The sequence below is a fragment of the Carettochelys insculpta genome, chromosome 2 (genome assembly GCF_033958435.1).
Source record: "Carettochelys insculpta isolate YL-2023 chromosome 2, ASM3395843v1, whole genome shotgun sequence".
NCBI lineage: Eukaryota > Metazoa > Chordata > Testudines > Carettochelyidae > Carettochelys > Carettochelys insculpta.
In genome coordinates, this window is record NC_134138.1 from 37,155,118 (window position 1) to 37,182,911 (window position 27,794).

Consider the following 27,794-nt stretch of genomic DNA (forward strand, 5'->3'; position numbering starts at 1 on the left):
TCTTATTCAATCCACATAAAGATTGGTTGAAGCAAAATACATTATTAAAACATATTTTGATATTACTTAACCAAAACATGTAGGACACATAATGAAACTTCTCAATACCTGTTCAGAAAATAAATTTTCCAGCAATTTGTGCTGGTAAGTCACTTTTGTACTTATAATAGCTTTGAAGTAATATTTTTCGTATGTAAATTCAAAGTAGCTATCCTGCTTTGACATCTGGGGAAGAACTTCAACTGGTGGACTACACTTGAAGTTTATAGAATTACCAGAAACTGATATGTTGGCCTTCAACCAGTGTTCACTATAAACTGAGCACTTGGGTGGCTTCCCACGAGAGAGTCAGGTGCTGCCCAGCTGATTACAAAGCACCCACAGTGGGCAGTGTTTATTTCTGTTAGTGCTGCGCATGTGCACACGCCTTGGTGTGCATAAAAAAAATTATTCAATCCATGGGTGGAAAAAATTAGAGGGAGCACTGCCTCAGACTGTTGTATTTTGTTAGATTGCAATACCACAGGACTCTAGACTTTTCTAGTTGTATGATGACCATCAATAAATGTAATACAGTAAGGTCTCAGAGTATGCGGGGTTTCCGTTCCATGCACCTTTGCGTAAACCCAGATTTTGCGAAAGTTGGGGTCCGGGGAAGCAACAGAAGGTAAGTCCTGGGCTGGGGGTGGTAGATGGGGAGGGTTATGCCTGGGGTGGGTTAGGGCTGCAGGGGGGTGAGGGGTGGAGTTGAGTGCCGGTGGTGAGCTGGGCTGCAGCGGGGGAGAGTTGAGCCGGAAAGAAAGCTGTGTCTGCATGGTGAGCCAACGCGGGGGGGTTCGCGCTGGAGCCATGCAGGGCCGGGGGGCGTGTGGGCAGGCAGTCAGGCAGCTTGTAAGACGGCAGTGGGGAATCACTCTGGAGCCATGTGGGGTGGCTTGTGAGCCGGCAAGGGGGAATCGCACTGGAGCCACTTGGGGCGGGGGCGGCAGCTTGTGAGCCAGCAGGGGGGTTGTGCTGGAGCCACGGGGGCGCGGCTTGAATCAGAGCCGCCTGCAGGTGGTTTAAACTGGGCTGGGGGTGGGGTCAGGGTCAGACATGTAAGAGTGGAGTCGTGCACTCTGAGCAGGCGTACTGAGACCAGCTGCAGAATGTATGTTCTCTTGGGGGAAAAAAGCCGTTCCCCGACTTATGTGAAATTCCAGTTATGCGAGGGTACATGGGAATGCAACCCTCACGTGAATCGAGGGACTACTGTATTTTGCTGTTGTTACAAGTCATACATTTTGGTCACTGCTCAGTTAAACTACCAGTTTTCTGTAGTATTTGAATATCACATTTAAAATTAACTAGTTCCAGGGTAACAAAATGATTTATTTGGTGATGAGCTTTCATGGGACAGACCCACTTCATCAGATCAATCTCATTTCCAATACAGACTGTCATTTACAAGTACAGAGGACCAAAAAAAAAAAAGCAATAAAAACCGACAAATCAAATACATATGAGGGGTGGTGTGGGATGTTAATTGTCCTGCCTGAGATAATTATGAGCATCAAAGGAGGAAGGGAAGCGGTCCTTGTAATGAGGTAATTGATGTCTCTGAATATGAATTCCAACTCACAAATTTCTTGTTCTAGTCTGTTTTTAAATTATTTGCGCTCCAGGACACAAATTCTCAGGTTTTTAACAGAATGGCCCACTCCATTGAAGTGTTAGCTGACTGACCTATCTGTGTTGAGTTTCTTGATGTCTGCTCTGTGTCCATTTATTCTTTGGCAAAGATTTGCCCAGTCTGTCAAATATGCATAGTGGCAGGGTATTGTTGTTCCATAATGGCTTTTATAATGTTGCTGAAAGTGCACGAGAATGTGCCTCTGATCTTGTAACTAACATGGTTAGGTCCAGTGATGGTATCCGTAGAGTAAATGTATGGACAAAGTTGGCAGCGGGTTTTGTTTGAAGGATTAGTATTACTGTGGTGTAGCCTCGGATTGCTGGTGCTAATCTTTCTTAGGTTAGGAGGTTGTTTACAGGAAAAGACAGGACTATCACCTATGGCCTTCTGGCATGTAGCATCATAATCCAGAATAGGTTGTAGGTTTTTAATGATGCATTGCAGGGGTTTGAGTTGGGGCTATAGGTGATGACAAGTGGTGTTTTGTTATTCATCTTCTGGGGCCTATCTTGAAGTAGCTGGTTTATGGGTATTCATCTGGCCCTGTCAATTTTGTTTTTTTACTTCTCCAAGTGGTTTTTAAGTTTTATGAAAGCTTCACTGGAGTGGGCCATTCTGTTAAAGACCTGAGAATTTGTGTTCTGGAGCGAAAGGAATTAATAACAGTTTAGAGTGAGAAATTTGTGAGTTGGAATTCATATTCAGATTTGACACATTAACATATGGTATGAACAGAGACATCAGTTACCTCACACATTACAAGGTCTGCTTCCCTTCCTTCGGTGCTTGTAATTATCAGTGGTTTGAGCATTGGTCTGCTAAACCCAGGGTTGTGAGTTCAATCCTTGAAGAGGCCATTTAGGGATTGGGCAAATAGATATCAGGGATGGTGCTTGGTCCTGCCAAGAGGGCAGGGGACTGGACTAGATGACCTCCTGAGGTCCCTTCCAGGTCTAGGAGATGTGTATCTCAGGCAAGGCAATTAACATCCCCCTCCTATGTATTTGATTTGTCAGTTTTTATTGCAATTTTTTTTCTTTGTACTTGTAAATGTCAGTCCATACTGGAAATGAGATTGATCTGATGAAGGGGGTCTGTCCCATCAAAGCTCATCATTTATTAATTCATTTTGTTAGTCTTTAAAGTGCTACATTTCTGCTGTTTTGTTGAAGTACAGGCTAACATGGCTACCTCTTTGTTAGTTCCAGGGTGTGTTTCTATGTTAAAAGTTAAATTACTATTTGTAAAATGGGAGGTCACTTCCTAATAAAATATCCTGTATCAGGCTACAGTATGAAGTGGAAAATGCAGCAAAGTCCGATTTGTCCCATAGCTTAAATTTTGAAGAAACATGGTATTTTGAAAATGAAACCAAACACAATGGCTACATCTACGCTACAGAGATAGTTTGAAAGAACCCTGTCCGGAAGATCTCTTCTGAAGAAACTTCTTTTGAAAGAGTGCGTCCACACACAAAAAAGTGGATCAAAAGAGTGATCTGTTCTTTCGAAAGAGAGCATCCACACAGCCCTGTTCTTTTGAAAGACCAGTCCAGGGATCAAAAAATCAGGCCCCATGAGGCCTGCTCTTTCAAAAAAAAAAAAAAAAAAGCGGGGGGGGCGGTTGTGGAGGGCTACAGAGCATCTGCACACATTTTCTTTCTAATGAAGTTTTTGAAAGGGGCTGCTCTTCCTGGAATGAGAGAGGCAATTTTGAAAGGAGCGCTGAATTCTTTCTATTTACTTTCAAAAGAACACTTTTTGTGTGTAGGTGCTGTGCACAATCTTTCGAAGGAGCCCCCTTCTTTCGAAAAATCTTTCAAAGGAACTTGCTAGTGTAGACAGAGCCAATGAACTTTTCAACTGAAGTATTTCCAATCCAAATATTGCATCATTAGTAGTGAAATTGATTAGTTATCGTTGTCCAAAGCGGTTTAGGCAAATATTAAACGAAGTATCAGAAGTACAGTAAACCCCCTAAATTCATGGCTTTGAATTGAGCGTAACTCACTGTAATGTGAGGTAAGCACAACTTAGAGCTGCTCTGTGGCCCCTTCCCCCAGCTGTCAGGCTGTTTTATTTAAGAAATGTAAAGTATACTTGTAATTGATTTTTTGTGAATATTATGAAATACTATTTTTTGAAATATCATATATTTTTGAATCACTTTGACAGGAATCATACACATACCAGGACCCCATTACAGAGTTTGTAGAATGTTTGTATGTTAATTTTGACTTCGATGGTGCCCAGAAAAAACTGAGAGAGTGTGAAGCGGTAAGATTTTTAGCTTATGTAACAGTAGTTGTAATTTTCAGATATTGGTTTTATAAATATACTAAACAATAACCCAGTGTATTTTCCAGTTTATAAACAGATCCTCCTTAATAGAAGAGACTTAGCTTATGTTAACCACGTAAGTGATGCATTGTTAGGTGGGCTTATCCGGGAAAAGTGTCCTGCCTCAGTTCACAACCACTGCCTATACCCAGACTCCCAGATACACAACCCACACCCCAATCTGTTACCCTAACCTCCCAGTCTGCTTCCAACCTCCATCTCAAACTCTGCACCTCCTCCATTAATATCATGGAAAAGAGCAGCCCTGACCACTTTCCAAATCCTTGGAGTGGTCCTCTGCGCCCATCAAAAATTATTACCCAACCCCGCTGTAATGAGAAGAGATTGGCTGTGGGCTTTTTGCCTATAAAAACCACATTTGTTATAAAAAAGATATACAAAAGTTGGTAAGTTTGTAATTTCCATGCTGAAAAGGTCTGAATCAATGACTCAAGAATACTACCAGGACAATGAATTTTGTATTATTTTGAGATTTGTGACTAAGTGCTAAAACTGTGAAATAGATCTTCACTATAGATAGGGGACTTGATTTGCTTTTCTGCTCACTTAATGTTGGAGATACTAATATTTAATATCTTGTGTTTGTGTAATTATTGTGTTCTTACTTTGCATTGTCCCCCTAAAACTTGGTATTAGTAATTTTTGTATTTAACTTCAAGAAGTCTCATTTACTTTACTCAGTAATTGCTTTTGTGAGTAGCTACAAATTTAAGCAATTGCTGTAATTATCTGATGGAAAAAATGTACAGGTTGCGTAAGTATTTAGCTTGTTGGGTTAGTAGGAAATGGAAAAATATGTTTTGAATTAATATTAATGAATTAATGAAATAGTCAGTAAAGCTCTGGGAGAATGAGCTGGAACGAGTCTGGTGTGGCATGCATATTAGTAAAATTGTTGCAGTCACAGTTTGCTTAATATTTTTGTAGAATTGCAAAAGTGGAAATAAATACGGTTAATCTCTATTATCTGGCAGCCACGGGGAACTGACAGTGACAGAAAATCAAATGTGCCAGGTGATGGAGTAGGGCCACCAGCCAGCCAGCCCCATGGCAGTCGGTCAGCGGCCATAGCATGCTGGTTTACCCAGTTTGTCAGTTATCTGGGTGCCATATAAAATAGACAAGATAATTGTGTTTTAGCCAATTATGTCTTGAAAATTTGTTTAGTATGCAAAGCTCTGGGTATATATTAAAATATTTCAGAAACAGCTTCAAAAGACGCCAGACAATGTTACCAGTTACTGAGACCATTTATAATTTACCGACTGCAGAGGTATATTATAGATATGGTTTTTTGTCTTATTCCTTTTCCGCCTCCTTTCACAGGTACTTGTGAATGATTTTTTCTTGGTGGCATGTCTTGAAGACTTCATTGAGAATGCTCGTCTTTTTATATTTGAGACTTTCTGTCGTATTCATCAATGTATCAGCATTAGGTAAGAAAAACATAAACACATGCAATAATTATTTTCTTTTCTCTTTCTGTCTGTCTTAAAATTTAACCCATGACTGTATTGTAGGGAACTTTGGTCCATTTGTGTTCCAGTAATAGTGCATTGTTGTCAGAGAAAAGGAAGCACGTTATCTAAAATAAATACAAATGGAAAGATTCATTTGTAAGAGGTTTTTGCGTTTACATTTAAATATTAATAATTCCCAGTTTTATGTACGTTTATCTTATTTTAAAAAAAAAATAAACCTTACTTTAAAGCTGGTCTCTGCCTAAAAGTAAATCTTTTTTTTTGGATGTATGGCTGCTTTCAGTGCCCATGTTGAAGTGATAGGGTTGGCATCTAGAACCAGCTTTTACTCATTGCTGGAATAAACTTGATACGAAAGTTACGTATTCTTTGTATTTTTGTAAGATTAGAAAAATTTAAACTTTTTTTAAAATGTCTGTCTGCATGCAAAATCATCTTTTCACTTAGTTTGTTGTGGAAGGGGTAGGGATACTAGAAAAAATTACTGAACTAATTTGGGAGACCCTAAGGAAGCCATGTTTAATATCACCATAGAAATCTTGGAGAAATGAAAACTGGCCTGATGCTGTCTTTGTTTTCCCTCTCTGTATCTGCATTCTGCTTGTCTTTTTTAGATCATCTAGTGGAATCTTTTTGTTTTTTGGCTTTTGGAAGTATTAATACCTCAGAATTATATTGACCATACTCTGTTATAACCAGGATAACTTCTTTCACAGCAAAATAGATCTGTTTATTCCAGCACAGTTCTGTGCTGAGCCAATTTATTTTTATGTAGTATATTGCCAAGTAGATTGTAGTACTGAGCTACTGGAGTGGTTTTATAAACAAAATCTCTTAAAACCCTTTGCCACAATCAGCAACATTACATACGATATCAATTGTATAACCTCTCTTGAAAGTCTCAAGTGATGTCTCTCATACACACTCCTTGTTTTGACTCTAATGTTGGGCCCTGCTGTTTGAGGCAGAAGTTAAATATAATTGTAACCAAGTTATGGGCAATATGGTTAGGTTATTGTGTAGTAGGGACCTAACCATGTAACACATAACCACTGTGAAACCCTAAGTAGTCCAAGGCTTTTAAATAGTCTCTTTGTGGGGTGGGAGAACATAAGAACGGCCATACTGGGTCAGACCAAAGGTCCATCTAGCCCAGTATCCTGTCTGTCGACAGTAGCCAATGCCAGGTGCCCCAGAGGAGGTGAACCAATGACAATGAGCAAGCGATTTGTCTCCTGCCATCCATCTCCCGCCTTCGACAAAAGGCTAGGCACCATACCTTACCCCTTGCTAATAGCCATCTATGGACCTAACCTCCAAACATTTATCGAGCTCTTTTTTAAACTCTGTTAGAGTCCTGGCCTTCACAGTGTCCTGTGGTAAGGAGTTCCACAGGTTGACTGTGCACTGTGTGAAGAAAAACTTTCTTTTATTAGTTTTGGGCAACTCTGATTTACCAAAAACAAAAAAAAATTAACCCTGTTTGAAGACACTCTTAATCTCTGTCTTTGACTATCATTGGGTTCCTAGTACAAGTCATGAAAATTGGAACTGTACATGCTAGTTGACAAATATCCATAGACTGATGGAATTTAATGAAGAAATTCATATTTACATCAAAATATATTTTAGCAAGCACTTTTTATATAGAATATTTTCAGGATAAATTAAATAAATTTATTGTAAGAGAGCTGTTTGCCAGAAACTATTACTGTAGCGGTACATCGCTATTGAAGCTGACCACTTTGAGATTTATCTTGTGTTTCTGAAGTGTAAAAGCAGCTCTACAACTAAACCTTGAAGAATTCTCAACTGCATATAAACACAGAATACAGAAGTCGTATTTAAGCTTTTTTGAAGTTTTGCTTCTGCACCCCTTTAACTTCAAAAGATGTTAGTGGGTTTTGAAGTCAGCGAAAAGTTCATTTTCTTGATCAAAGAATTATAGTAGATAACTGGACAAAAGTAACTTTTATTCCATCAATCTCTGGCTAAATACTTTTCATTCCCTCTTTTTTGTTGTTCAGCATTATTTGTGAAATTAAAGTAATTTTAAAATGTTTTTAAATGTCTAGATTTCATATTTTCTAGATAATTGCTGCCTTTAATACTTTGTTGGTTCCTTATTAGTTCAGATTGAATCAAGCCTTGAACAGACTGTGATGAAAGTTTAAAATTAAGAAAGAAGATAATTGGGGATGCTGTTACTTTGTTTGTCTTTAAATTAGGCATAAGAATTTTAATCAGTTCTATTATATGTTGAAAAGTTGATCTGCACTACATGCTGTGTATCAAGTTAGGATTTTATTTTGCTGGTTTCAGTATTTTCACAGCAGTGATGGCTGATTTAGTAGTGTTGAAATTTCTAATGAATACTCAACATTTTCACTTTGTAAGTACCACACTCCAAGAGGATTAGCACCTGTTAAATATAGGATAATTTTAAGGGCTCTACTAGTGCCCACAAATTTTCAATACTGTAAAAGTTCTACATTTGACAAATCTTTGCTTTGTATTTGTTTAAATGATATTGGTATCAGTTCTCTTGATGAAATTGGAGAACTTAGTTATATCTAAATGTTAATTATTAGGAGGTTCGGATCTACTCAAGGTTCAAAGGCTAATTAAAGACTCTTATTAAAGCTAGTCTGGAAGACATTTTATATAGAATACTTGAGACTTTTAATATTTACTTTTAATAAGAGGATTTAACTGTTAATCCCTTGTGTGCAAAAGAAGCTGTAGGTTTTATTTGTGAATTAGTTATGTTTCACAGTGCATGCTGGTGATATTTTAGTATTTACATTCTCTTATAGATTCACATTTTAAAGTTTTCATTCTTCATATGCCACTTCATTTTAAAAAGCAAATGAAATGTCTTCTATAAAGCGTAGTGCCACTCCTGACCAAAACAGCCAGTGCTCTGGTGGGAAGAGGAATCTTCCCTTTCAAATACACAATAGTCTAACCAGCATTGAAGAATAGCCAGTTAAAGCTCAGTATTAAACCTTAGCAACTTTATGGGTAAGATAGCCAGTCTTCATTACAAGCTCAACTAATTAAAGCTAACAGTCAGACCGGGTACAGTCTGAATTCTGGATAAGACATGGAACTGAAACTGTTTTAGGGGCACTGATGGAAGATCATCTTTCATCCGCAGAGAGAGGACAAAGATCCTTTCTCATCCTCCTGGACCTTCTGCAGCATTTGACGCTAATCATGATTTATTAGGGTCTCACCTGAGAGGTGGCAGGGAACTATTCTAAAGTGTTCTAGCTGCTGGAAAATGTACTCAATGGCTAGTGACTGGAGATTGCACCTCCCCCTCTGGACTTCTCAAGGATCTGTTCTCTCTCCAGTGCTTTCCAGTACCTACATGTAGTCTCTAGATGAATTTGTTAGATGACGTGGACTCAGGTGCCACAAACAAAAAATACAGGAAGAGATACATCTTCACCTGTCCTTCACCACATATGACTGAACATGGTGGAATTTGATTATTTTATAATTTAGATTCAAAAAGTTAAAGCTTAATAACAACAAAGCTATGAACATATTGTCAACGTCACATGTCAAAATGTACAAAAGATAAATATCCTTAAATCAAACTGTGGTAAGTTGTCAAGAAGTACTTTTCTTTCTTTGCCTACCTAAATTTCAATTATTTATGGAAAAATTTTTCATTTGTTTGTGTGTGGCAGTGAAATTGAAGTTTACTGATAGTTATTGATAAAAATGTAATCCTTCAAAGCCTACATATGACCATGACACTGCTACCAAGATGGATCATTGCTTTGACAAGATCAGTTCACTGGTGAAGAACTGCAAGTTAAAGCTGACTCCAGGCCAGGCAGACGTTATGGATGGCAGAGGAAAGCATTGTAAGAGTTTGTACACACAGTGCAGTCTCCTCTAGTTGAAGATGTATATACACAATCAGTTTGGTTTGTAGTTTAGATGTACTCTTGGATTCCTTGCTGACAGACTTATTACATGGCCCCATCCATGAGTAATTCTTTCAGTCGTTCTCAGTAGACCAATAGATTCCTTCCTTTCCTGACAGACATTTACCTGTCCTCAGTCATTTATACCTATGTCATCTGTTGGCTGGATTACAGTAGTCTTGTATACATGGGCACGAAGTATTCAGCATTTAGGAAATTCCAGCTAGTACACAGCACTACAGTTGTCTCCTTAGCAACATGGGTTGTACAGCAAGCACATCAGACATGCCCTCTTGTCTCTCTGCTGGCTTCCCATAGACTTTCAAATCAAGTTCAGTGTCTTCATAGCTCTTCATGGCTCAGGCTCGAGAGATCCATAAATGCTGGTATGAAAACCATGATTGAAAGGTTTCTGTAGCACCATGGAGCAACCTTACCACTTTCCACTCCGAGTGCAAGGAACATGACTTTGATCTTGTCTTCTCTAACAAATACATAGCAATAGATGTGTTTTAAAACAGACCTCCTAAATCCTTCCCTAAACAAGATGCTTGTGCATATGCTTATTGCCTCAAGGAGAGACTGAGAGAATAAAAGGCGACAGGTAGCAACATTGTCTAATGCACTTATGGGAAGATGTCAAATACTATGATGGTGACTATTGTATGAAACCTATTTTGGGTAGACTATATTGTAGTTAATAAGCTTATAGTTAACAAGCACATGGTTGACACTGAAATACGAGTACGTGAATCTTAATTCTTTATCTTGGTTGTGATTTTTTTAAATACTTAAAACTGCAAAATTCAAATTTTTCACATACTTGAGGGTGAAAAACTTTCAGAATTCATCTGGAGAGGATTGTTTTTGTTACTGTGATGTGCATCCTTATTGGCTGCGGGGAGATGGACTAATTGGGTCTAGTCAGTCTTTTGAATCTGGACATGGATTTTCCTTGTCGTATGTTAACCCACATAGTCCCTGTTCACACCCCCATGCCTTCATTATGCAGATCATTATTTGTTATTCCTGTTTCTGTTTTGAAGCCCAAATCTCAACTGTTCACACACCATAAAAAGAGTGGATGTGGATTGGTCAGGTAAAGATTTTTGTATCGAAAATCTGACCACTTTGTTTTTTAGTCAAAGGACCGTGACTCTTCCAAGTGAATGCTGGTACTGTACCTGGATTAGAGAACTACTTTTCTAGACTGCATTAGTTGGTAGCATTTCTTAATTACACAGAACAAATTTGAAAACCATTAGTGGAAAATCTGTTTTTTCCATATGTTAAAAACAAAATGCCTTACTTTAAAAAATTATTTACATCTGCTGGACAGCTGACATTTTCCAAAGGATGCAATTACTTTATTAGTTGTAACTTGTTTTACTTCCTAAATCACCCTGCAATCATTGTGCCTAGTGGTGGTGAACAATGGATTAAATTCATCCAGAATGTTAATGGGTTAGCTTAACATGTCTGTCTTTATTTAGTAGAGGGGCTGAATACCAGTGATTTAGTCCCCTGTTTTCTGTCCATGCCATGCCCCTGTAGTAAATGTCCTGCAAAAGAAACCTATTTCAGTTGATCTGCATATCTTAAATATCTTGAATCCTTTATTTTATATTTGAGCACATCTGATGCTGTAGGGTGTTTAAATGGGAGAAATCCTTCACCATAAAATGAACAAATGGAGGTGAGTGTGTACGACACTTAGGCAGTGTCTACACTAGCCCTCTTTTTTGAAGGGGTTATGGTAATGAGCCTGAGCAGGGAATAACAGTTAAATTTTTTGGGAGTAAGGGCACTGGGAGGTTGTGCGGGTACTTGGAAGTGCCCATGGCTACATGGCATGCCGGCTCTTTGAAGTTTGCAACTTCGAAGTTGCCACGTTCAGAATTAGCCTAATGAGGTGCTGTATATTCATCGCAGCACTTCATTGCTATTTCCCGCCTGAGCTCATTACCATGCCCCCTTCAAAGAAGGGGACTAGTATAAACAGAACCTTAAACTAGCCAGTGTCCCTTGTAGGTATTTTTGCTGGAGAGTTGCAAAATTCAAAGTTTTTTTTAAAATAAAAGATGATATAACAGAGTACTACAATACAGAGTACTACATTTCCCAAGTAATAGGTTACTTACTGTAATTTTATTAGCACCTGAAACTGTAGGCACTTTTAAAAATGATAACCTAGAACCCACTTTTATTATAGTTCTACTCTTTATTAGAGTAGCGGTGGCTATAAAATATTTGTGAATCAGTGCTTCGACCACATGAAGAAAATACCTCCTTTGAATCTGTGGATATTTTTATTGAGCAAGACGTATTGATGTCAATAGTTTGATTTCACTTTTATTCTCTTAAGTCACTGTTGAATTTCGTTCAGGAAAGTCATGAAACTGACCTGTTTTGCTCATCTTAATTCTCACATTTACATTTCAAAAGCTTAGTTTTTCACAATGATCATTCCTTTTACACTGAGTATTTGCAGGTGGGGCTGAGGTATTCCTAATGGACAGGAATTCTGTACTTCCTCTCGAGAAATTATCGGATAAGTACGTATGTTCAAACACGTTTTGTTAGCAAATGTTCATTTGCTTGAATTGTACGCATTTTAAAAACACTGAATTTAACTGACTATGGTTTCTTGAGACATTTATTTAAGAGCAGTTTGTAAATTGTTTTTTCTTAAAAGCTGCTGAGCTGGATGCCTGCAGAGCTGTAAACCAGAACCCTTATTATAAATTTACATCACATTTTGAAAATGCTCAGAGTAGACGAGTAGAAGCGCAGTGTGATAGGAAGCTGAAAAAAAGTTTGGACTGAGGAGATGTTTTTGGCAACCGTTCTGTAGTCAGATGGATTTTCTATTAGAATAATCTAGTTAATAGGAAATCAAATACAAATGTTGAGTTGTAATCAGATGTATTTCTTTTTTAAATAAAACATTTTCTGCATGTTCCTTATTATAGTTCCTCATTACAGCATAAAAGCTAATATTTTATGAAAAACTCACTTTTAATTTAGCAGCAAGTTTCAAAAGAACCTATTTTGACCTTTAATTTTTACATGTGACCTGCAAATATATTTCAACAACTAAAAGACAACATCGAATATATTTTATAAATGTCCCAAATAACTAATGTAAGAACAACATTGAGCATGTAAGCTAAACCAAATTTTGTTTGGACCTTTAGTATTTGAGCCTGTTGGAGATAGTTAACACCTGCTCTGTTTGAAGCCAGCTACAGACAAGATAAATTATCTGTCAGGGAATTCAGTTGAAAAGGCTGGGCCTTACCTAAAGAGTGTACATATTAAGGTGTATTTAAGATACTGGAAAATCTCTCAAAACCTTGTCTACAGATTTTTTTTTTAATCTTTGGAGTGTACTTTTGAAAAATTGGGAAACATACAGCATGATGTGCTGTAAACCACTTCTTGTGACTACTGTTTGCAGCAGTGCTTAAAGCAGGGGTGGGGCTCCTACAGCATGCTGGCTCTGCTTGGTTGAGGGGTGAGGGGAAGCAGCTCTGTGCATTGATGTTCCCCCATCCTCCCCCTGCTGGGAGAACTGCAGTGCAGGAAGACAGTGGCATGGAGGCTTTTCCCCTGCAGCTCCCATCAGCTGAAATCATGGCCAAGTGGAGCTGCAGGGGGCAGGGTCTGGGAGTGGTGGAAAGTGCAGAGTCACGTATGCCCTCCCACCCCCCCCCAGCAAGCTGCACCAAGTAAGCATCATCCTATCGTCCTCGCGCAACCCTCTCCCGCCCAGCTCCTGCACCCTCCCTCCTGCCCAGACCACACACTCCCAGCCCCATTCTGTGCCTTGGCAGCCCCCTCCTGCGCACTGAGAGCCTAATTTTTAACCCATCCCAGAGTTTGAGGGGTGGGGCACAAAATCTGCTAGCCCTAGGCCCCAGAAGAGTTCATTTGCCCTGGGGGAAGCCCTGAACCTCACTTCTCCTTCTACTCCTCTCCTCCACCTTCCCCATGAGGCTGGAGTGTGAGGGGAGCAAGGTGTCTGAAAGTGTTTGGGGTTTTTTTTTGCTTCTTACTTTTGTGTGGTCCCCAACCCAATAGAGGTTCCCCAGCCCACCTTAAAGCAAGGATTTGCCCATCCTGTGGCATGGCTGGATATTGATAAAAAGATTTTCTTTTCAGTATTTTTGCATAATGCGTCTTTGTATGAATTGATCAAAATGCAAATTAGAGCTTAGTAACTATGCACATGGGTGCTATAGAAAAACCTTATGTAGCTTGTAGATATATTAAGAGCACTGGTCTATTAAAAGAATAGTGTTAAAATATAGTAGATAAGGTCTGAAATGTGATTTGTTTGTGTTTTAAGCACAAACGTCCTGGTTTCACTGAAGTGTGGTTGTTTGCTGCACTAATGATTGTTAGCCCGTGTAAAACTGAAAATAGTTCAACTTTTGTATTTAAGTGTAAGTCAGAGTTAAGGTGGTTGGTTGCACTTCTTCAACTTAGCTTTCAACTTTTGTTTTCATTGTGTGAGTTAGGCCTTGTCTATACTAGTTAGATGGTTTGTGAAGACCAATAAGCCTTATTTGCCGTAAGTAAAGTATGGTCTTTTATTCCAATGTACCGGTTTCCACATTAGGACTTCTAACAATTGCTATGTTGGTATTTAAAAAAGAAAATAAGCTCCATACCCCTAACTGAATAGCACTTCACATGTGGTCCAGACCTGTTAACACTTAAGATTGCTGCTTTTGAGAGGGATGGATGCTAAAAGTTGGCTAGTTTCTTGTATATCTCTCTTACTAAAAGTTGCCATAATGTGTTGACTTCTCTGATTACAGTAGAAGAGGGATCAGTCTCTTTCTGGACGTGATAATGCCTTTGTTGTGGGGGCTTGCAAAAGAATTGTTGAGAACTTAAAAAGATGGTTTTCACCCCTTTCATTTAAGCTGCTAACATTTTATATGGCAAGCCTACACTTAAAATGCTGCATTGGCACTGCTGCACTACTGTCACATCTTAACGTTGCTTAAAGCTGATGGGGGAGAGCTCTTCAATTAGCAATAGTAATTCATCTCCCTGAGAAGCAGTAGTTATGTTGGCAGAAGATGCTCTTCTACTAACTCAGCACTATCTACAGGGAGTTGGCGGGGGAGTTGATATACCTAGGTCACCCAGAGGTGTGGTCAAAACAAAACAGCAGAAATGTAGCACTTCAGAGACTAACAAAATGATTTATTCAGAGATGAGCTTTTGTTAGTCTTTAAAGTGATACATTTCTGCTGTTTTGTTTTGACTGACTAGTAGACTGACTAATACAGACTCACTAGGCTCCTTCTCTGTTACTATTCAAAGGTGTGGTGAAGACCTAAATTAACTAAACATAAGAACAGGGCAATACATAATGCAATTTTTGCCAAGATGTTTCATAAATAATAAGATGCATTTTTTCCTTCTGTTTTTCTGATTCTTTAACTCATCTGCCCACTTTTCTTTACAAGAAATAATTCAACTACATATTAATAATCCTAATGGCACAATAGCAAGTATGATCTTAAATGATCTTTTTTTCCTTTCTGAGAACTCTAATCGCAACCCTGAACCCTTCCCTTTTTTCAGTGGTGACATCATCTAATTTTATGAGTTTAATATCAACTCAGTTTCTAAATAGAAAGCAACCTGGATCTTCAACCCTTTTTATGTTAACCTGTACTTAAAACCATAATTGTCTTTCTATTAGAGGAGGACTGTGACTGAACTTCCAAAGAAAGTCATTCCATGGGTAGAAGAGAGCTTGTAAGGAAACTTGTATTGTTATAATTACAAATGGTTTGCTTGCCATATAGATCTTGATTCAGGAAAAGACTTCAGTGCTTGTCTAAAGTTAGGTGCTTTCCTGAATCATGGTATTATGCAGTACAGTCTTTTTAATTCTGTACCCTTAGATATTTGATAAAAAGTGGTAAGAGTGGTGATGACATTTTTAATAGTTAATAAATACCGGTCTGTGGAATATGAGCTATATGAGGTGGTTTTATTGTTAAAATGTCATCATTTTAAAGCTGTAATACAAGTACATCCAAGAATTTATAGAACTCAAGTTCTTTGTGGTGCATTCTCCTTAATGTTTTATTTTAGTAATTTGCTAACTCGAAATATTTGATAATCTGTATTGCAGATGCCTAGTCAGTGTGACTAGATCTCTTCTACAGCAGATTTTTTTAAACAAAAATGAATTATCTTACTATGAGCCACAGTAATTTAAGACACTGCATGTTTTGCCCTCTAAAATTTTGCATATGCTGCATATCAAAAGTGAATGTCATCATCATGTTTGTTTTCTTCTATTTGCCTTATGTTGATGTGGTTAGTGAGAGTACTATTAACTGGCTTGTAAAAAAGCTACTCAGTATTTTTCTGGCAATTAAAAGATGAATTGCTTGCAGCAGGAAGTGGTGAAACAATGAGAAAGGGGGCCCTGTTTTATAACTTAGTTACCCATTTGCTTTTAGGTCAGAAACCAGGTAAAAGCACCAGACATTAGCCAAGTCTGGAAACTGATAGAAGCATGAGATTTATAAGCCTCCAAAATGAGCCAACCTCCAGCAGGAAATGTGGAGAGTTTATTGGGAAGCCACAGGAAACACCAGCTGCAGGAATTCTGCCTGGTCAAAACAGTGCCTTTCGATTAAGTAAAAGGAAACACATCCCCACTTGCTGTTTTCCATGAAGAATGAGAAATTGCAAGAAATCTGGGCATAAAGTGCATCATCCTCAAAAGGGTGATGTGATTGTTGCAAGTCTTCTCTATCAGAAATCCTCTGAAGTTCATGAACAAGTGTCATGACACAGCACATCAAAGTGAGCTGCCAGCTGTGGGGTGCTTTATTGCTAATTGAGTTAATGTGAAACACTTCTCTAAACCAATTATCTAAACTGTATTTAAATCTAGCCAGCCTTCCAGAAAAGGAAAAGCAGCTCAGATGGTCTCTTTATAGTGTTAGTTGCTGCTTTATGTTGTGGTGAGATTTCTTAGATGCATAATCTTATTTGATATCTTTGGTTTCTGGAAAATATAGTCATGATATAGTAAAATTTCATAACTGTTCATCAACACTTAATCTTTTTCCATTGATGAAATGACATTTGGATGACTAAGTGTCTGAGAAATGTAAAATCAGATTTGTTTGTTACAGTAGGGTGTGCAAAGTGGGGGGTGGGCCCCCTTCAGGGGCATGAAATTTCCATAAGAGGGGCACAGCATGATCCGCTGCTGGGTGTCAGGATCATCCATCTAATTAAAAATGTTGAAATGTATTATTGCTTTTTTGTATGTGTATTCACATTTATATACTGATGGTTTTTACATTCTGTGTTCTTATTTCTTAAACAGGATCAAAGGGTTTTTTTTATATGAACATAACTAAAATTTACATTGGTTTGGCTTACTTTAGACAGGTTGAAGGGGCCCTGCTAATTGCAGGGATGAAAAGTGGGGCCCAGCATAAAAAGTTTGCTCATCCCTGTGTTACAGCATGTTTCGTTCTTGGCTTCTAAAGTGTCAAAACTTAGTGGCTTTCATCTTACAGAGAATGTAATGGCAGTAATTGTAACATGGAGTTACGTGTTGGGTTGATTGTATGGGGCAGTCTGTTGTAAAAGTTTCCGTGAATTTATTTCTGTTCCTACAGCTGACTGTGTCCTGAGTAGTGTAAGTGAGGGAACCATAAAACAGAGCAGTCTTAGCAGCTCCATGTGTCTTAATCAGTTAAAATCATTAATTTATTTCTTTTTGAAGGCAGAGTTGGTGGTGGTATTTTTTGTTGGACTTTTACTAATTAGATGATTTTTGCGTTGCCTACACTTAACTACACACAGTATTTCATTTCTGTCAGTCAGAAATCTCAGTAGCTAATCAAAATTTTCGGCTTGTTCAAGTTCACACTCTTGGCTACTCTGTGCCAGTTGCCTCCTGAAGAAGAGTCCCTCTTTATTAAGAATGTGGCTATGCTTTTGGTTAGCTTTGTATACTGTGAGACAGCACTGTTCTCGAGCAATTTTATATCCTGCTACAGGACAAAGTTGCCCTAAAATTGATTTACATTCATGTGTCATTGGCCTGCTGTAATTCCGATACTATTCCTATTCTTAATTTCCAGATCTGAAGAAGTGGGTCTGTCCCACAGACGTTCATCAGCTAATAAATTATTTTATTAGTCTTTAAAGTGCTATTTGACTGCTTTTTTTGTTTTATGAAGATACAGACTAACAAAGCTAGTACTCCGCGACTATCGGGAGCATAGGCAGCTAATGCAGATTCAGCCTTTGATCTTCTGTAACATGCCATTGAGCAGAAGATGCATGGATAAAAGGGGGAACAAGCTGTTCTAATATGTTAGTTTTATGCCGTAATAAATTCCACACTTTTCAGAAAGGCGATCCAGTATGACTCTACATAAAAATAAAATGAATTTTAGATAATTGTCAGTTTCATGCCGGTACAATCATCCTTGGTTAAACAAGTACTTTATTTACGAGTACCCTTTTAAACAAGGAACACAGATATCTACCTTAGTTCACTCAACAAATGAACCCCCCTCCCCAGCTAATACGAGCCTTACCCCCTCCCCGTGGCTCCAACCCCCTGTAGTCTGAACCCCCAGCCCAGAACACCCCAAACTGCCTCAGCCTGACCCACCCTCGGCCCTGCAGCCCCAACCTACTGCAGCCAGATCCCCCGCCACTGGCCCTGCAGCCCCAAACTGTGGCAGCCTGACTGGCCCTGTGGCCCCACAGCCTGACCTCCCTGGCGGCTCTGTGGCCCCAAACTGTGGCAGCCAGACGACCCCCCCCCCCGCTGGCCCCACAGCCAGATACCCCCTCTTGCCCCTACCCAGGACCCAATCAGAGACTTTTACATATATTTTAGTAATGTTAATTTAGTTCCCTCTTACGAGTTTTCACCTACAAGCAGAAAGTTGGGAACTGATTGTGCTGAAAATTAGTTGCCTAGAAAGAGGCATATAAAATACTATAGTTTAATTCACATGATTGTGCTTGCATCTGGTTAAGTCTACCTCTGCTCAGATTTTGTGTAATTGTGCATACTGCAGAAAATTGACTATGTTCTGATGCTAGAACTTGTGGTATACAGTGAAATGAAAATGTGCTTCCCACACACACAACTTTTAGCGCATGATAAAATTCTCCCTAAGTGGTGGCAACTTGTGGAAATTGTCAGCTTGTGTGACCACTGTTAAGTGACCTACAAGTGTTACACTGTAACATAAGAGGGGATAATTATTTGTTTTTTGACAGCTGTCTGTTTTTTCGCTTTCATCAGTATGCTGGCAGATAAGCTAAATATGACCCCTGAAGAAGCTGAAAGATGGATTGTCAACCTAATTCGTAATGCAAGACTGGATGCCAAATTAGATTCAAAATTGGTAAGTTTTGTTATTCATTGTGTAGGAGAGTCCATACAATGGACTCTCATTTAATCATAATTTTCTTTCATATAAGATGCTAGCAGTATTTGTAATACTATTATACCTTTACATATCTTTAATTCTTTTGATTCCAAAGAGTGATATTCTTCTTTTACGCCATTTTGGCACTGCACAGATGGTGGTGGTTGTAACAGGTATAAAGGTCTTTAATAGTAATTCTGAGAGCAGGTGTTAAACCTGTCTGTCATGATATGCTTAAAGTTACATAATCTTAAATACGCTCATAGTAGCTTGTTGATTTATTAGGTAATGATCTTTTGTGGGACAGACCCACTGTCTGCTCATGAAAGCTCATCACCCGATAAATCATTTTGTTAGTCTTTAAAGTGCTACAAGACTGTCAGAGTAGCTTGTAATATTTGTAGTTAACTGAGCTGTGAGTGAAATCAAAATAGTTGGTCAAGTCATGTCTTACACCTAATGCCATTTCTGTTTTTCTGATGTAGTGAGATTAAAAAAAAAAAAAATCCCTTCCAGAATTTGATATCAATGGCCCAAACTGATTTCCACCAAACTTAGCTTGATTGGCTGATTTGCCTTTGTAGTCACAGTGGATAGTGAGGGACTTTGAATATGTAACCCTTATTTGGGTGCTGGAATACAGCTGAGATCTTTGGATAATCTGTCCACAATTATGGTAGGTGCTGAGTATTTGAAATTCTGACTCAAATCTTAAGAATGGGACGAAAGAGCTTGTGGGCAGAACGGAATCACATAAGTAGCACCTGATGTGTGTGACAAACTTCACCTATGTAAGCAATGAATTGTACAATTCTCTAGTTTAAGTACGGGAAAACAAAAAATGATTTACAGAATTCTGTGAAGGCTGCTTTGAATGAGAAATCCTCTCCACTTAAATACGTGGGCATTAGGGTTAGAGTTAGTTGTGTGAAACCTTTTAATTTTGGCATTGCCTATCACTTGAATGATTAATGGCTTTGTGCGTATTAGGCAAGTTAAAGTGTGATCCCCCATGAGTTTGTTGTTGTTCTATTTCATTTCTAGGGCCACGTAGTTATGGGTAACAATGCAGTGTCACCCTACCAACAAGTAATAGAAAAGACTAAAAGCTTGTCTTTCCGGAGTCAGATGCTGGCTATGAACATTGAGAAAAAATTGAATCAGAGCAGTAGGTCTGAGGTAAGTGCCGCTTACGTGTCTCCATGTTTCCATGTCTCATTTTGCTTGTAGAGAAGACTGCAGACTTTTGCTATTGGAACTAAACAAACACTTGATAATTTTTGCTTCATTCCCTCAGGGACAGTAACTGCTCTGTGGCACTGGAATTAAATTGAAAAAGATTTATTTTGCTGTCATGAGTGTACAAGTGGCAATAGTTCCTGCTTTCTTTCATCTTACATTCCTACTTACTCTTCTAGTTCTTCCTTACACCCCCTCACACTCTCTCTTTGCATTCTGTTCTTGTTCTCTTCCTTGGTGAACAGGTAATTCATTCCACTGATTCCTCTTGTGGCTTTACAGAAGTGTCTGTCTAACATGAAAAAGAGTAGACTTGTGCCTACCTAGTATATTTATACACTGAGTGAGGACATCCTGATCATGTGATATTCGTTACCATACTGCAGAATGTGGTTCTTGAGTAACTCCTGCTTTTCTTTTGTGGATAACTTAGTTGCTTACAGTACTTCTATATTGGAGTTAAAATCTACAGTTGGCCCATGCCAGCTGACTCGGACACAGGCTAAGAGGGTATTTAATTGTGGTGTAGAAGTCCAGGCTTGGGGTGGTGGCCAGGCTCTACAACTTTTGGAAGGTGGGAGAGTCAAGGGAGCTGTCATGGGCCAGATACAGCTATCAGACTGCAGTGTGTAGATGTGTCCTAAATTGATATGGTTGAGATACAAACCTCTGTTAATCTGTGGGCAACCATTCATGTGAATAAAAAATGACTGGTGTTAAAAGGTGGAAACTGAATGAACAGTTGTGGTAAAATGGTAAAATTTGAAGATTGAATCAGTTTTATTAAGGACTAGAAATTGTATTGGTGGGCTTAACTGTATGTTTTCAGTAACAAAGAGGAAGCCGTGCTAATCTATACACTATCAAGACAAAAAGCAGTCAAGTAGCACTTTAAAGACTAGCAAAATGGTTTATTAGGTGAGCTTTTGTGGGACAGACCCACTTCTTCAGACCATAGCCAGACCAGAACAGACTCAATATTTGGTTCTCTGTGCCTTAAATATTGAGTCTGTTCTGGTCTGGCTATGGTCTGAAGAAGTGGGTCTGTCCCACGAAAGCTCACCTAATAAACCATTTTGCTAGTCTTTAAAGTGCTACTTGACTGCTTTTTGTCTTGTATGTTTTCAGTATAACCAGAGTGAAAATAAATGAATAATTTAAAAGGAAGGAAACCTCTCCTGCCCCAACATGTCACATATGTAGGGGGATGAGAGGGAGAGCCTGGAAAGGATAGGCTTAGTATCCACTGGCAGCCAGCTTCCCCCGCCTGCCTTTTTCCCAGCACTTCCTGCTCGTGATGATCAGGTAGTTCTTGGCAGGTGGGAAGTACTGGGTTGGGCAGTGGTGGAGCCTTGGGGGAATGGATGGAGTGGGTGGGGTTAGAGCGTGAGGCTGATCTGGACTGAGTAAGCCAGGGAAAAGGAGGAAACCCCCTCCTATTTTCCCAAGCCTTTTATTTTGGAAGAAGCAAGAAAACCAGATATCTTACTATAAAGATCCAGTTTAGCTGGGACTTTCTTACATGGCATGGTTATGTTCTGGAGAAAACCCATGAACAAACACATTTTCTAAAATTCCTTCTAAAGCTTAAAAAAATACAAAATTTTTGATTAGGCTGTGTCACTAAGGCTGAAATATACTGAGGGGACCATTCTGACAAACTGGAGTAGATTAGTTTAATACAGTAGAAAACCACGTGAAGATCTCAAGTTAATGCAGTTTTGTAAATAGTGCCAAAGTATTTGTTATTTTGAGAAACTTCAGGAATGTTCAAAAATACTTTCCATTTCCTGCCTTTCTGAATTAAGGAAAAGTTTTTGTGGCAATGTAACTTTCTGTCAGTTAATAGAGCAAGACTATTACAGCAAGTTTACTTTAAATTTAAAAATATTGTTTGGGGGATGGTTTGGAGAATCACTTAAACATTGTAATGTTGATCAAAGTTTAAGCAGTTTCTTTATCCATGTGTTATGGCTTGGCAGCTAATTATTAAAATGAATAATATTTACAGAAGCAGTCATGAATAGATTATTTAAATAGTTATTGCAAATAACAATGTAGTATATGCTGTTAACATTTCGGTGGCTGATATAAACAAACAGTATTCTCTTCCTGCTGAGCCTTAATTTTTTGTTTTGTGTATGTTTTAGGCACCAAACTGGGCTGCTCAAGACTCTGGCTTCTACTGAAACAGTTCTGAGGGGGAAAATATATTTCCATTTGAGAAGAAAAGATAAATGTATACCTTTCTAACAAAAGATAATTCTGGGAATTTGTAATACAATGAGATGAATAAAATTGGCTACTTTGAAATGTGTAGATTTATAATTTGAGTAATGATGCATTTAAAAAGTTTGATACAAGATAAAATTTGCTATAACGTAGTTAAAATGTGGAGAATTGTGAAATGAAACTTAAATGTAGACTACATTTTTTTACAATAGCCAGTAAGTCCCATTTGATAGAAGATAAAGTATAGTTTTGGATCCAGCTCTGCTTGGAAACATGGAAATTGTATTTCTAGCTATTTATTTCTTTGTGTGTTTCAAATGGTCATATCATCAAATAATGCTATGGGTCCCAGATAAGGGAATGTTAAAAGCATATTCCCAAATGGTGCAAACTATAGTACGGATCTAGAGTATGTTACCTGTATTACATATCTGTCCTCACACCCTTTTGGCAGAATGTTGACTGGGGCTTAATATTACGTAGCAAGTACAGTGACATTTCTGGAGGATTATGGGCCTGGATTTGAGTTTAAACTCAGTAATACTTCTAAGAACAATGTAAAGCTATATTATCAGCCATTTTCTGCCTTCTAGAACAAAAGCAATATTGTTATGTTATGATTCCACCTACCTGGAAAGAGGAGGGAAGGCCACTATCACACACACCCATGTAAAAATAAGACCTACGCACATTGGTCTGTCGTCTTACTTTCTCAGCTTGTAATGTGCTGAATCCAGTTAATTTGCTATAACTTCCAATGTTAAGCAATAACAGAATCAGTTCTGACAAAGAAGAGTCAGCACCACTCAATGCAAATAAAAATTCTGTCTCCTCACCTGTTCTGCACAGTAATGCCAGTTTGCCCCTTGGTATGCATGAGGGAGCTTTTTACTTCTTGGAATGCTTTTATGGCCACCTCAACATGGAGTCATTTTCTGCTTCCTTGTGCCTCTACTCTTCTTCCATGGCTGAATAAAATTTTCATGCTTGGAATTTTTCATGTGTGGCTTGACATCTAAATTTCTTTATACTTTTGAGAGTAATATCAGCCATACATAATGGAAGTAGAAAGTGGTCTCAGAGCTGCACAGATAACTGGGGTTCTGTGACAGCTGCTGGCCCACCTGGGGAGCTCGTCACCCATCCTGCAGAAGGGCACAGGCAGCCCCACGCACCTTGCAACACACCTTCCTTCCAGCCCCGATTATCCAGCATTTTTGGTTATCCAACTCTGAGTTGGTGCGATAATTGGGGTTTTACATATGTCTAAAACAGATCTTCTCAGGCAACACCTCTTCTACCCTTGCCTATTGCAGCCATATTTTACCTATGAACTCAGTTGTACTTTCAGGTGACTGAAGAGTAAACAGCTTAGTATCCTGTCTTAATTGGCAATCAGACATTGATAGTTGAAATGGGTGTTCTGCATGTGTGTTTTCTTACCTTTACTTTTTTAAATGAGGTGTAAACATTTTTCTCTGGAGCCTGTATCTGTCTTTTACTTCATTCATGCACATGGCTTTGTCCCTTTTCTGCTACTGCCAGAGGAGGTGGAAGACATGGAGATCTCCAAAAACTTAACTAAACTGTGCTCCCTATAGAGAATGCAATTAGTGTATTTGTCACCTTGTGGTGAGTAACTCACATACAGAAGCTTGTCTGCTACAGCTGTGGAATTTCACTTCAGCCACCAGAATCTCCTGCTTTTTCATCAGTTGTCATGCATGGGTTGTGACCCCACAGTCACTAGCCAACATAGGATCGACTGTTCCAAGAGGGACCTACGTGGCCTAGGAGGGTAGGCCGCAGCAGGCACTGTTAAGATTTCTGGCTCTAAAAATATGAGCTTCCAGTGCCTGAGTGGAAAAAATGAGCTAAGCACCTCAAGGTTACAGCAGACACAAATCTCTGTGGACTGTCAACTAAAATGCAGAGAGAGATATAGTGCGTAGGTTAAATTATGTAGTCTTTTGGGGTCATAGCATTTGGAACATCTCTAATTTGATTGAAATACAAGAGGAGCACAAATGAAAACAGGAAGATAGAGGAATCAGAATGTGACTGATAGGTATCATCTGCAGTGTCTATATCTAAGGGTACGTCTGTCCTTTCTGGAAGATCAACCCGGTCATTGACCCTAGTGTGAGTGCACTAAATGGAACCATCAGGCCTAGACAGTCGACATTGGTGGTACTCATTCTTGCAACAAGTAATGGAGGTCGACAAGAGAGTTTCTCCCATCTACCTCCCTCTATGAGGCTGGCCGGATAAGTCAGTCTAAAATAAGATGATTCCAACTACATAATTGAAATTCTGTATCTAGGATCAACTTTCAAGTGTAGTGTAAACCTGCCCTGAGTTTTAGAAACCATGGGCACAGGAGGAGTGGGATACAGAGGCAGTCTTGAGACCCTATGTCACATTTCACTATAGTATCGCTGTGGTCCAAAAATCTCAAAGGACACATTGCTTGTCTTGTATTCTAATAATTAGATAGTGTTTTTCTGCAGAAGAGAAAACGGTGTGTACATAAGCTGCACTTCCCTAATATAGCCCTCTTATGACTTGAGTGGTCCCAAACGAGGGCATTTGCCAGACAAGGTGAGGTCCCTGCTTCCAACCACTTCCTGCCACCGGATCCGCTTGCACCCCGGCTTGCCCCCTTACCGCCAGCTGGGCTGCCACCGAGCCCTGCCGGATGCAGACTCCAGCCCTGTGGATTCCAGCTCCCAGCCCAGAGCAGGTCCCAGATGCCAGTCCTCCCACTAGGCACCCAGCCCTGGAGCTCTCTTGTCCCTGTCATATCATGGATGTTGCCAGACCAGAGTGTCCCAGTTTTGGGAGGTGCAAACTGTACTCATTTCTACAGGCATAATAACCAAAATCAATATCCAAATGACTGTGTAGGTGAATAGGCACTTCATTAAACTTTCCTGATGTGATGTTACAGAAGCAGTATGAAAAGGGTGGATTTATACCAACTTAAATATACACACTGAGTTAGAGAGATTGTCCTGGGCCAGTGATGTAAATAACATACTGGAGATCTTGATTCTTGAGTAATTCCTTCTCTTGTGTGGTGCACATCTGTAGTCACTGACCTGATAAAGCTGGGACACAAACCTCCAATGACCTGCTGGTACACGTGCGCCTGGAGAAAAAATTGGGAAACTTGTGCTTGCAGCTGATCTCAAAGATTGCAGGGGAAAAGTCACTCCAGTCTTGATAGGTACTAAAGGAAATACATCACCATCTAGTAGGTGGTTTGGGTAAGAAAAATAGTTCTCAATTTACATATGGGACTTTAAAAACAAGCTGAGGAATGTATAGTTTGGCATTTGAATAAACCTGGGTGCGCAGGATGAGAGGCAGTTAGCAGTTGAGAGATTTCTTCAGGCCTTATGACTCTGCCCAGTCATCAGCTTGTGTCCATCATCTCGATTAAAAAAAAAAAAAAGACTTTTCAGCAGGGCACCTAATCATGTGAGCAGTTTCTCACAGGTGCAAAATTTCTCCTATGGACCACAGCTTATCAAATCAGGACCTGATCCAGCAAGTTTTACTGAGCAATATGGCTTTGCAGGAGTGGGTTCACTCTGTTTTTTCCTGTATCCCATTGTTCTGTATAGTTTTAAGTTTTCCCTTGAGAGACTAATTAAAACTAAGCCACTGCCTTATTGTGTATCAGTACAATCCAAAATACTAGCTCTATAGAACAATCCAAATTACATAACAAACATCTTTGTTGGATAATATAATCAAAAAAGCATGATCATGTAATGAAAGCATTTTAAACTAGATTAAATGGGAAAAGGTTTGTATATATTAAGGAAATGGCTAGCATTTTTCTGCCTATCAGAAGAAAACTGCTTATCTAAAATTCTAATTATGGTGCCCTTTTTTAACAGTTGTGTTCTATTTACTAAAAGAAATGCTGTATTGGAGGCATTGTCTGGCTATACAAGGAGGAGAAGTAGAGCTATTTGATGTGGTTTTAATCAGGCTACAATTTTATTATCAGATATCTGGGATGGCCTGGCAGATAAAATGTTCCAGTGCAGGTAACCCCATGTTCATTAAATAGCTATCCAGGGGCAGGTACCAACTTCTTTTTTTCATCCTTGGCCTCTAGCTCAGGCGTGAGCAAAGTGGACAGCTGGCCCCCTTTGGGGTGGTGTGATATTTTCTAAGGGGGGCACATCACAATCCTCTGCTGGGTCTCAGGCTCATTCATCTCATTAAAAATGTTGAAATACGTTAGTTTTTACGCATGTGTGTTCGCATTTATATACCCATTCATAGTGTTTTCATTCTACAAACTTACTTTCTTATAGGTGCCGAAAGGGCTTTTCTAATATGAACATAACCAACATTTCCATCCATTTGGATTCCATTATACAGGTTGGGAATTGCTGGGATGAAAAGTGGGGCCTGATGTCAAAAGTTTGCCCTCCCCTGCTCTAGCTAACCCCTTGCTGGAACCTTATCATCCACTTCCTGCTCCCATACCAGGGTTCTGGTAAATTGTAAGAAAAAGGGGTGGGGTCCCTGCCATGCCCCACTTGGAAGTCAAGAACACAGTTCTATTCCTTTAACCATCACCATTTAAAGTCCATTACTAAGTCATTTATCGAGTGACTATACAATGGAGTACCTGCACTGGCCATTTGCACTGCATGTAATCAATTGTGATGAACAGACTCTACTGCCCTTCATGTTTCATGTTAAACCCATCTCCCCAAACCTGCTGTGGGAAAGGTAAACCACCTCCCTCCCCACACCACACTAACTATGCTGACCTGAGGGTGAAGTTAAAATTCCTTTGTGGCACCCCTAAAACTGGGTGGCTAACACGATGCCCACAGCATATCTTGACCAAACCTGGTATTTTGCCAGCTAAAGCTCAAAGTTGGCATTGCCTCCCCAGCTCCATGGAAGAGCTCTTCTGTTGCCCAGCTGTGCCACTTCTTATCCCTTCCAGTCCCAGGGAATGAGTTAGCATTGCCCCACTGACCCATTTCCTGTCAGCGGCTTCTGAGCTCTTCCCCCACTTCATCTCCACACTGTTCCCTCTTTCACAGCTAGCTGAACAATGCCAAACCACTTCCCTCACCTGCTTAAAAGTGCGATGTGGTCATTCTCCTGTAAATAGTTGCCTTTTGTTGATCCTCTAATATGCAGTCAGGTGCATATCAACAAAAAAACTAAGACTATAGTGCTGCTTGTCAAATTCTTAGTTGGCTCCACTGTTGAGGAAACATCAGTTGAGAGATCTATTGTTAGACCTTAAAGTTTTGTTTCATGTGTCAAGTTTAAAGTTCTTTTAAAACTACAAAAATGTATTTGTAACAATGTTCAGCGCACCAATTTTTAAATGGTTCTTAAATATAAATCACTAAAGCAATAGG

At 39.2% G+C, this 27,794-nt stretch overlaps 1 protein-coding gene across 1 annotated transcript in view; it reads left to right on the forward strand.

The window, feature by feature from the left end:
- The window catches only part of EIF3E (eukaryotic translation initiation factor 3 subunit E), a 58,896-nt gene extending 36,414 nt beyond the window's left edge, over window positions 1-22,482 (forward strand). The window contains exons 9-13 of the mRNA XM_074986753.1: window positions 3,850-3,951; window positions 5,362-5,471; window positions 18,789-18,891; window positions 19,960-20,094; window positions 22,305-22,482. Coding sequence (XP_074842854.1) covers window positions 3,850-3,951; window positions 5,362-5,471; window positions 18,789-18,891; window positions 19,960-20,094; window positions 22,305-22,343 — 489 coding nt within the window. The 3' untranslated portion in view covers window positions 22,344-22,482. The remainder of the gene's footprint in view (window positions 1-3,849; window positions 3,952-5,361; window positions 5,472-18,788; window positions 18,892-19,959; window positions 20,095-22,304) is intronic.
- Window positions 22,483-27,794: the final 5,312 nt, after the last annotated feature.